The sequence below is a fragment of the Macrobrachium rosenbergii genome, chromosome 6, assembly GCF_040412425.1.
Source record: "Macrobrachium rosenbergii isolate ZJJX-2024 chromosome 6, ASM4041242v1, whole genome shotgun sequence".
NCBI classification, from domain to species: domain Eukaryota; kingdom Metazoa; phylum Arthropoda; class Malacostraca; order Decapoda; family Palaemonidae; genus Macrobrachium; species Macrobrachium rosenbergii.
Genome location: NC_089746.1, coordinates 59,724,480 through 59,736,511, shown reverse-complemented (window position 1 = coordinate 59,736,511; position 12,032 = coordinate 59,724,480). Strand labels below are relative to the sequence as shown.

General features: G+C 33.0%; 1 protein-coding gene across 1 annotated transcript in view; it reads left to right on the top strand.

Moving 5' to 3' along the window:
- Positions 1 to 11,052, top strand: part of LOC136839634 (uncharacterized) — an 88,165-nt gene extending 77,113 nt beyond the window's left edge. Inside the window, exons 6-8 of the mRNA XM_067105948.1 lie at positions 1,648 to 1,872; positions 6,596 to 6,732; positions 10,769 to 11,052. Coding sequence (XP_066962049.1) covers positions 1,648 to 1,872; positions 6,596 to 6,696 — 326 coding nt within the window. The 3' untranslated portion in view covers positions 6,697 to 6,732; positions 10,769 to 11,052. The remainder of the gene's footprint in view (positions 1 to 1,647; positions 1,873 to 6,595; positions 6,733 to 10,768) is intronic.
- Positions 11,053 to 12,032: the final 980 nt, after the last annotated feature.

Here is a 12,032-nt window from a genome sequence, read left to right as displayed (position 1 = left end):
TCATAAAATGACAAGAGATGAGTCATGAACTAATCTCGGCGATTCTATCCGTAAAATAGATTTAAAGAAGTCATCATCCGTAAGAAACTGTGCTACGCCGAGTCAATTTATTTCAAAGATATTTTGAGATTTTCTTGTTTATAAATTATTTGATTTAAGAAAAACAACGTACAAAACTCTCCAAACCGCCGACCGTTTGATAATAAATATATCACGCTATCTGAAAAAAAAGAAGTCCAGATCAATGGTATTGTCGTATCTAAACGAAAACATTAAACGGAACACGACTGAGAAACAATCCCGAAGTCGCTACTTTCAAAATTACTATCTTTTTTATTCTTTCTCTCCAAAGCAATACATAATTCCTTTCTCCTGCTTTCTCAAAATATGCCTGTCTTTTCCATGTTTTTACTCGGGATGCTTCTACTCCGTTCTAGCCATTACTTTGTCACTTTTCCTTATTCTATTCTCCCATCTTTCTCTTCTTTCCCTTTTCGAACTAGCTGATGGTATTCGTCCCGAAGTATAAACAAGTCAGCCACACCCTCAATACAAACGGCTGCATTCTGGAACGCGTTCACAAGAAAGAAAAAGAATAACAGCAAGCACACCTTTCTTCTTTAACGAGAAAAGCAACGGAAATGACTAATATACTCTTTCGTGTAGATTCCCATTTGGTATAAATGTTTTCTTGGTAAAAATAATATATGAGATATTTCTAAAAGTTATCGACGGTTGCGATCTAAAGAGAGAAACGACAGTCCAAATGCATGCTAATCTAAAATTCCCTGAACAATAATGACTTAATTTCGAGACTAATGTATAAAATTACGACTCTGAATATGTAATCTATAATTCTGTAAACGACCTTTTGCCAGGTGGAATTAGGGTTATTATACGCAACTTCACTAAGGTTCACTATGTCGTGTATTATATTTTCAGAAATGCTACTGGTATTTTATGAGGCTGAATGAGTTCTTATGCGCTGTTCGACTTGAGTCCCACCAATTAATAATCAGTCCAACATCAGTACTCCAGTTGTGACAAGTTCCGTATGACATGCACTAATTAAAATAATACCCAAAAATGCGTGTTACTATTCAGAAGCCTTGTTTAACTTCTTATTCCTTTAATTGTGATGAAAATGATGTGGATGATATACCTGCATCACCTCATGAAAAGCCAGGTCATGCGGTTGTAAGAAATGACAAAAGAAATAAATGGGAGAAGTACAGGATATAGCAAAAATATATAACGAAAAATAATTCATGAATCGTGTACCTCGAACAATCAATGAATCTTTGATAAAGAGGTAGGATGGGAGTGGTGAGGATGAATTATAAATTGACAAAGATGGTGAAGGGAAGAAGGAGGAAAAGTACATTAATACAAAGAAAAATATGAAGGGATTTTAGAATACCACATGAATAGTTGCAAAAGGGAACGTGGACTGGGACTGACGAAATAGAAATTAGCAAAAAAAATAAAGCTACGAAAAGAAAAGAAAGAAAGAAGGAGGCGCGTGAGAGGAGCAGGAGATGAAAAATAATAAAAAGAAAAAGTAAAAGTCAAAGACGCCGCCCTCAAAAAAAAAAATAAGATAAAAATAAAAACCTTTCTGACCGATCAATACGCCTTATTCCGCAGGAGTTGTGTACCGGGCTTGGAGCACCGATGAAGATCTAGGCCTCACCTGTCCTTTAGGACCAGGTGAGTCAGCGAGATGTCCGTGCGCTGCTGTCACCTACCAGCTGTTCGCGCCGCCTGGGGATCGCCATTTCCTGTTGGATTCCGTGACTGGACTCCTCACTCGGAACATGAACACCACCTTGTACCCCGGAGCCACCTACACGTACAAACTCATGGTCCAAGGTGAGTTTAAGGAGGGGGGGGGCGGGGAGTCAGTATTCAAAAACATGCAAAGATGAATGCTTTCCTACTTGATTTTAGAATCCTCTGAATTGAAAGGTCCATAAAACACAGTTGATAAAGGAAAAACTTATATTTACAACCGTGTTTATTGGAGTTTTAGGGTTGGGGGGGAGTCAATATTCAAATACATGCAAAGATGAATTCTTTCCTGCTTGATTTTAGAATCCTCTGAATTGAAAGACCCATAAAACACAGCTGATAAAGGAAAAACTTATATTTACAACCGTGTTTACTGGAGTTTTGCCGGTCCTTGAGTTCATATATTGCAGTTTAATAGTCTGTATATAATGGCATGCTATAGCACGTGGTGTACTAGCAAAATAGCAGAGTGCAAAGAACTGCTTTCCAATTTCTGAAGATTTATTAAAGCAATTCATTGTTCATTTTGATAAACTGTATTTTTCTGAGGATTTATTAAAGCAATTCATCGTTCATTTTGATACAGTGTATACGCTGTTATCCATTTTAGTATCATTCTGTAAATTAAGCATAGATCATGCAATTTTTCTATTTTCTTGTGATACATTCAGAAATGTTTAAGAACTGGTCACTAGAGTTTACTTAAAACCTTTTTATTGAAATACCCAAAATATTCAATTTACAATTTTTCTTGTTAGAAATTTTTTAAAGAACTGATTGATAATTTAACACCCATCACATCTTACTCATAGAAGACATCAACCTTCTTATTGGGTATGCTATCTAAAAGTCTCCTTGTGAAGGTGAATGCACATAGCTACGGTGTCACTATAATTACCGACATGTCTCTACTGTATATGGTCACAGTTTGACTCTATTTCCTCTAGATTTAATTGGTTGTAGAGCTTTAGGCTCTATTCATATTTCGTTTCTTAGATTTCTACTTTGACCTGGCTCATGTGTTTTTAATTTATACGTTCTGAAAAACAACTGAGCTAAGCATGAATTACTTTGTGCTATGACAATAAGGTGTTCATTATAGTACAATGTTTCTGGCTATGTCTATCATATTTGCTGACATACCGTAGTTCACTTTGAGAAGCATCACACGAGATTAGTTTTTCTTTTTCTTGAGCTATGCAATAATAATAATAATAATAATAATAATAATAATAATAATAATAATAATCATCATCATCATCATCATCATCATCATAGTGCACACAGTCATAAACAGTAGATGTGCAAACTAGAGAGGTATGTCATATTTGCTGACATACCGTAGTTCACTTTGAGAAGCATCACACGAGATTAGTTTTTTCTTTTTCTTGAGTTATGCAATAGTAATAACACTAATAATAATAATCATCATCATCATAATAGTGCACAGTCATAAACAGTAGATGTGCAAACTAGAGAGAGAGAGAGAGAGAGAGAGAGAGAGAGAGAGAGAGAGAGAGAGAGAGAGAGAGAGAGAGAGAGAGAGAGATGCGTGTGCTGTAAAGAAAACCGTCAAATAATTTACCAAAACAGAATTTAAAAAAATTATGTATATGACTTGAAAATATTTACATAAAGGAAATAATAATATGACAAGTATCCCCAAAAACTAAATAAGAATACTTTCTCTTACAAAGATCCATCCAGTTTCCATCTTAACTATTTTGAGAGGCAGTCCGTTTAGATTTAAGGCAGCACATAAAAAAAAATAATAAAAAAAAACTTGAATCCTTCTTTACACTCAAAAGATTTCAATTTTTTTTATTATTTAAATCATCTGCGCTCAAGGGTACCATAAATTCCTTGGCCTTATTCATTCAAAGGGAGTTGTGAAGTACCTACTACAGCTTTAATATCAGCCGCTTCTTTTATGTACTGTTTGAAAAGAATTTTTCTTCATTCAACCGTTAGAGAACAGAGAAAGTTTATAATATCCGTCTCCACAATTCCATACAATTTCTATAGGTTTTCTCCCTTCAAATATAAAAGTTTCTATTTCACTAGTGAAATAAAAATTATGTGATTACAAAATATATAAGATTGCCTTTTGATATTCGCCGTTATCATTCAGTGTAATTATTTAGATGAAAAACTTCATCCATTGTTTTCATTGTTATTTTATGTAATCATTTACAAAAAATACATGAGTTTAAATCTTGATATGTGGATGAGGTTCTTCTAGCGATAAAAATCTTTCATTTTCGTAATAAAAAAGTAAAAAAAAAAAGAAGAAAAAACTTTGCACAAATTAATATATGAAAATATGTAAACCATTTGTTTGCTTTAGAAATATATATATATATATATATATATATATATATATATATATATATATATATATATATATATATATATATATATATATATATGTATGTATATACTGTATGTATATATATATATATATATATATATATATATATATATATATATATATATATATATATATTTTTTTTTTTTTTTTTTTTTTTTTTTTTTTGCCTGGCAAAAACAGTTGATTATTTCAGAAGAATAAAATTACTTTATTAGAAATAATAAAGAATGCATTCTGACAGAAGAGGTACATACAACAATTTAATCTCATTTCCTTCAGTAAAGGGGTGTTAAGAAATAAAAGTAACAGTGGAAAAGACTTGCTTCCATTAATCCTATTTCTCAATATACTAAAGAGTCATAAATCCTTGTGCTTTTACAAAATATGATCTGCATATTTCTAGGTGGATTTTGATTTGCTTGGAAGCATTGAGTATAACAGAGCAAACATTAATATGTTGTGTTAATTATCCTTGAATGTAAAAGTTATATTATCGGAACCGATATTAATGCGTTTTGTAAATGTAAGACGGATATTTTCGTGTTGTCGAATATTACTAATAAGCATTTCTTCCACAACGCAAAAATATTACAAAAAATGACAATTTACAATAAAAATGCGTCATAATTTTTACATTACGAAAAGTTAGGCAGCCTAAAAATACATATGACAATATAATTATAATAAGTAAATCTACATTATCATTTGTGTTTTTTCAAACAGTACAGGAGCCTAAGAATTTGTGATCAGTATATATTAGAGTAAATCCATTAAGTTAATGGAAGCGTACCGGCGATGAAAAGCACAAAAATCACAAGAACCTCTTATTTTAAGATTGTTTAAACTAGCATTTTAACACAGCGATAATAAAGAACGACTGAAAAATAAGTATTACAGTTCCTGTAAAGACCGCTGATTAGTCGACCCAAAATCTCTGAACGCAGACACAAATGTCAAGAATGTGAAAAATTATGAATGAAAGATACAACGACGATGACGAAAGGCCTGAGTATGTATGATGTATTAATCAGTGCCTCAGACAAGATGACTGAGAGTAAATGTTGCCAGTCATATCGTCATGCGTCATGCAACACAAAAACTAATAGGCGGGAGATGAATGACTTTCATGAGACTAAGTGGTTAATCAGAGAAGTATTTACGACCGACGTGCGTGCTCCGGATTTGTAGGTTCCGGATGATTATTACGGAAATAACAAGGTCTTACAAGGAAAATGGACGGGAAGTAAGGAATTTATTAATCGTACTTAGGAAACAAGATTTGGTCGTTAACGGAGTGGAGGTTGTAATAAAATACGGTATAGGGAGAAGGATTAAATTCTTTATGTAGCTGTTAAAGGAAAAACATAGCAGGGAGGAGGTAATGGAAATGTCTATACGGGAAATGATAAATGAGTATTTTGAAAGATGAGGATTTGAGACCGGAAGGCGAAAGTTTCTGGGAAAATAAAGTGATTGGAATGCATTTCAAGATAAAAATCACGTAATCAACTAAAAACACGACTTTAAACATCACCCAAATAACTTTTCCCTGTAAAGGTCCTTTTTTCCTCTTTTGAAAGAAGATTGGACTTAAAAACAGCTAGTTGTTTTTATGGACAACGCTGTTGTGTCACTAAGAAAATGGCTTGCAAAGAGACAGCCGGCAAGACAAAGGCATTTAATGTGAAACTAAGTAAAAAATACAAATAAAACTGGACAATAATGAACATTCGTAGCTCCATTTCTAGTACACATGGCATGTACAAAAATACCCTGTCAAGTGCGAAGTAACGCACACACACGCTTACAGAGACAGACAGACAGACAGACAGAAAAATCGTTAAGGCTAATGGATGGAATCAATTTTATGACAGCAACCGAGGTATCCATTCAGCAACTTTCTAAAATCATTTCCCTTTAGTTTACTAAAAATTCCTTCTTTGAGTTTACTAAAAATATATATATATATATATATATATATATATATATATATATATATATATATATATATATATATATATATATGTGTGTGTGTGTGTGTGTGTGTAATTGTATTAGCCACAATGCCCTCCTAAACTCTCGAATTCTTTGCGCTTTTTGGATACGCTTGTCACTGCAAACCCTTAAGATCCAAGTGCAAGAAATTGAAGTTGGTGTGATGTTCGGTAGCGGGAAACGAACCCGTGTCACCATAATCACAAGGAGGTCACGTTGCCGACTTGATCACGAGAAGGATAAAAGTCTATTGCCTCTCATATACAGTATAAATAATATATATGTGTGTGTGTGTGTGTGTGAGTGAGTGTGAGCGCACGTATGTCTGTATAAACACACCATCTTTACTTTACTTGCAAATAAGGCCAACAACTGGCCATACGAGCTGATCACGTGCCCAAACATCACTGACCTAAATTCTTCTCCAATCCTGGACAGGCGTCCCAGTGGACGGACGAGCCAGAGACCTCTGGTATGACCTCCTCGACTTGAGGATCTACGTCAGCGTGGATTATATAAGGAAGATTCCCTGGACATAACCACCACTTGGGATGCGGAGCCCAGTCGACCAAAAGGTGAGCATTGGATGGAAAGTTATTGCGGATCATTCATGACAAAAAAAAAAAAAAAAAAAAAAAAAAAAAAAAATTAGGGTTCCTTCTTCTCTATACTTTTAATATATGTGGCGTCATTACGCGTGATCATAAAGCGATTCATTTTGCTTCCTCACAGGGTGTCTGTAAAAGGAAAATGGAAATATTAAATAAGAAATATTGCAGTTAATTATGTAATGTCAAGGCAGCATATTACAACACTCCTAAATAAAGATAATTGACTTGGAAAGTATTTGTATATGTAATCAAGTTGTAAATTTTAATCAAGAGGTCTCATTGTGAAATGTCTTGTAGGCCAAGTTTTATGATTGGTAATAAATGGCGAAGAACATTACTTTGGGGATTACAGTAAAAACATAAACAAAAGACTGTAAATATCAAGACGATAATGACCTTCAAGAGATTTTAGTCCTAGATAATGACTCCCAAAAACCACTGGGGGGTCACTATCTAGGAAAGATCCGTTATTATCATAACTATCAGGAGGAGACATCTATTTATTTTATCATTTTTTAGACAAAACGATCCACCTTCTGTACTCAAAATAAACTTGGCCCCTTTGTGAAAGATGGGGCTAAGTAACTCTTTTAGGTTGATGATAAATCAACCTGTTAAAATCAGGATAACGGATTTGGGACCCACAGAGGAGAGAAGAGAATTCCACATTCGGGGGGGGGGGGACGAAATGATGGACTATTCCCACAGGCGATCTTCGTAGCAATAGTAATAATAGGAAAGGTTATAATAAGCAATACTACTTTCAGAATTATGTTTCTTTACATGTCATAACACTGGTGAATTAGCTATTCAAAGTAGTCTTATTCGCCATTTATTACCAGTCATAAAACTTGGCCTAACGACATTTCACAATGAGATCTCTTTATTAAAATTTACAACTTGATTAGATTTGCAAATACCTTTCAGGTCAATTATCCTTATTTTAGAGTTTTGTAATGTGCTGTATTGACATTATACAATCAACGGCAACATTTCTTATTTAATATTTCCATTCTCCTTTTACAGATACTATATGAAAGCAAAAGAACTGCTTTATGATCACGTGTAATCACGCCATATATATATATATATATATATATATATATATATATATATATATATATATATATATATATATATATATATTAAAAGAGTGTGTAAAGAAGAAAAACCCTGCTTTTTTTGTCATGAATGATTGAAATCAGGAAATAATGAGAGAGAGAGAGAGAGAGAGAGAGAGAGAGAGAGAGAGAGAGAGAGAGAGAGAGAGAGAGAGAGAGAGAGAGAGACTAATTGCTGATCGAAATTCTAAAATCCTGGAAGGTAATATTTCAGCCTTTCATATTCTTGAGAGTGAGTCATGCGTTCTTCCATTAAAATCTTAATCTCTGTGGCCCTTGAGCAAGCAACGGCCCTGTGACATTTTCTTAACATTTAAAAGGTCGAAAAGATCAATGAAATGATTCACAAAAGTGCTTTCAATCATTTGACTGGTCGACATCTATTCATTGTGGTTAGACAATGATTTTGTAACGGCCAAATTTCTTGATTCCGCAAATAACTCTAAAAAAAATCATGTTGCTAATTACCTTAGTAAATATAACATTTATTCCACTTATCTCAGTGTCGGAAACTGCAGATTTTTCTTTCGATATGTGGACTGGTAATACTCACTTTCAAAGGATTTACCTGTTCCAAATACAAATTTTTATGCTAGATAATATATTCCGGTGACTATGACCATAGCTTTTACCTTGCGGCTTTGAAAAATAAGCAACCGATCACTTGATTAATCATTTGAGCTAGCAGCAATCGTAAAGGAAATGTCGTTAACTATATCAATAATCAGTAGATCTGTTCTCCCTGTTTGGAGGGGATAGGTCCGTGAATAATTTTCCTGACAAGAGGATCTAATTTCTATTAGGGGAAAGTTCACGGTCGCCACCACAAAAATACGTCAGAGTTAAGAAAATACCTCAACGATGATGATATTAGACGAAACCTATTCACATGGAACAAGCACACCAAAGGAGCCATTGACTTGAAATTCAAGATCCCAAAGAACGTTGGTTTCAACCTCCCACCGCAGACCCCACACTGCAGCAGTAACTGATCATGGTAGAGAGCCAGTGGTTTATCATAGCTCTGGGGGAGACGCGAACCCACGGAATCTGAGCGCCATTCCACGACGCTAGCCACCGTACCAGTCGATAATCAATACCATTCACAAAAGTTCCGGTGTTACAAGTCTGCACCGTCTTGGGAAAGAAGTACTTGGAAACGTCAAGGTCTTTTCATTATATATTTATATATTCGAAATCCTGAAATCTAGCTATTGACAGACACGTATTGGTAATCACTCGCGGTATAAAAAAAAAAAAAGTAAAAGTATTGCACATGTATTCTGTGTAAACCGTATTTGACTACAAAGTGGAATATAGTATTGTGGAATGTTACATAAGCTAGTTGGTTTGACTATGATATGAGTTTACAGTTGCCGACCCCTATACGAACTATAGAGTTGCAGACTTCAAAAAAATTGATGGTCAGTTAGGAACTCTAAGAAGAACTGCTGTTGTGCTAGGAGGTAGATATTAAATATATATATATATATATATATATATATATATATATATATATATATATATATATACATATATATATATATATATATATATATATATATATATATATATATATATATATATATACTGGGTGTCCATAAAGTCATGGTGCCATATGAAATACTTGTAGCTTGGTAACTATACATGATAGAATTAATCTGTAAAAGGATAAGAATGCTTGATGTGTCTAGTTTTCCTGTTCTTCTGAAGTTTTATTTATTATTTATTTTATCAAATATTTTTCACAATTTCTGGAACTTAAAAATGGCTTCTTTTTCAGAACTGCTGTTGACCCACAGCTTCACTAGAAGAGAAAATAAACTGCTTTCTTTGGTTGGCTGAGCTAAATTGTACTGTCTCTGTCCACAGAAGGTGTACAACCCAGTACAATAAAGAATCACCGCACAGGAGACGCATAGCTTGGTGGATGAACAAATTCAAGGAAACAGGTTCTGTTACTGATTAACAACGGTCTGGTAGACCATGTGTTGACGAGCAATCCATTACAATAAATCTGAGAAAGAGTGTAAGACGAGGACCTTTGGAGACGAGGCTTTTAAAAATCTACTGTGCAAACGATTCTTTGGAAGAAAACTTGAAATCATACCGAACAAAATGAATCAAATGCTAGAAGAGGATTATCATACACGACTTCTTTTCTGTCATCAGTTGAATGAAAGAATTAATACTGGTTATGCCTTTTTGAATGGGTATGCAGTTCCTGTGTGGTGCTTCTTTATTGTACTGGGTTTTAAACCTTTTTTGACAGTGACAGTACATTTTGGCTCAGCCAACCAGAGAACGCAGATTACTTTCTCTTCTAATGAAGCCATGGGTCAACAGCAGTTCTGAAAAGGAAGTCATTTTTAAGTTTCAGAAATTGTGAAAAACATTTGATAAAACAAATAGTACATAAGTTCTGAAGAACTGAAAAACTAGACACAACAAGCTTTCTCATCCTTATATATATATATATATATATATATATATATATATATATATATATATATATATATATATATATATATATATATATATATATATATATATATATAGATAGATAGATATATACCATGTATAGTTACAAAGCAACAAGTATTTTATATTATAACATGACTTTATGGACGTCCAGTGTGTGTGTGTATATATATATATATATATATATATATATATATATATATATATATATATATATATATATATATATATATATATATATATATATATATATATATATATATATACTGTGTGTGTGTGCACGTGGGTTTGTGTGTATGTCTAGTTAAGACTGTTTGTACAAGTTTCCTTTCTGTTCATTTTCAGCCAAAACTTATTTTCATTGAAAGACACTTATTGACTTTTCTTTATCTTTCCAGATTCTTGGAAGAAAACAGAGTTCCTGAAGAGGACGAAGTATATATTTCATCAGAAGTGTTAAATGTGATTGTCTTATCTCCAGCTGTTCTGTCGTAATTAAGTAATCAATATTAAGTTAAAATCTTCAATAGTTATTACTCTACCTGCCAAAGGAAGCCACTCAGATAATTGTGTTTTTGACCTTCTAATTCTCTTTTCAAGAGAAAAAAAAGTAAGAATCTGAAACTATAAAAAATATATGAGGAGGATGGATGTTACTATTTTAGAATATAGATCTCAAAAATGTTATGTATTTAGAGAATGTTTATTGAAAACATTAAATACCTGTTAAAAAGTAAGAACGCAAGAAGCAGTAATACAATTATAATCCATTTCATAAATGCTGAAATATAGGTAAATACAATTTTTGGGAGCTGAGTTATTGAAGTGTCTTCGATAACAATCATATGTGGAAAATTACTTGGAGGTCGCTGTGTTTACTAGTGATCCAGGAAAATAGTTTAAAATATTCCTGACATTGATAGCATAATGTCACGCAGTGGACAAGCGGAGAGATGGAAGAAAAGCAAATGAATAATCATTCCAAAACGTATACATCCCATTTATGTTATTCTTCATTTCAAAAATATCCAAAGGAATATCAAAGAATAGGAACAGAAAATTAACCAATATTTTCATACCGTGGGAAAAAAAAAATTGAAAACAAAACAGAAATGGTGAAAAAGCACAGTGAGGAAAAATAAAATTTTTATGACCTAGTTTTTAAATTCAATTAGAACATGAACCCAATGTCTGAATTTCGAAGATATGGACAATTATGAATATTAGAGGGCGGGTGTTTCAACTCCCTTGCACGTGCGCAATCAAATTTTGAACAGACTATACCGGAAATCACGTGAAAATAGACATTTGTGCCTTATGCCTTTACAGATGAACTGATACAAGGAATCTTCTGAACATATTGAAGAAACAGACGAATGAGAAACTTTATTGGAAGTCTGCTTAGTCGATGAATTTAAAATTTATTAAACAAGTGTTTTCACAATTGCAGATTAGAAATGAATAGATCGGTAAGTGTGTGAGTAGTCTTATTACACTGAATGGTGATTAACCATTTATTATAAAGTCAGGAGAAGAAAACCTAACACAGCATCGACTTCACAGACATTACTAGGGGTAAAACCATGTTCTAAATTGTATCATATCATTTGATAGAAACTAACTAATAAATATAAAATAAAAAAAAATATAAAATATATTAAA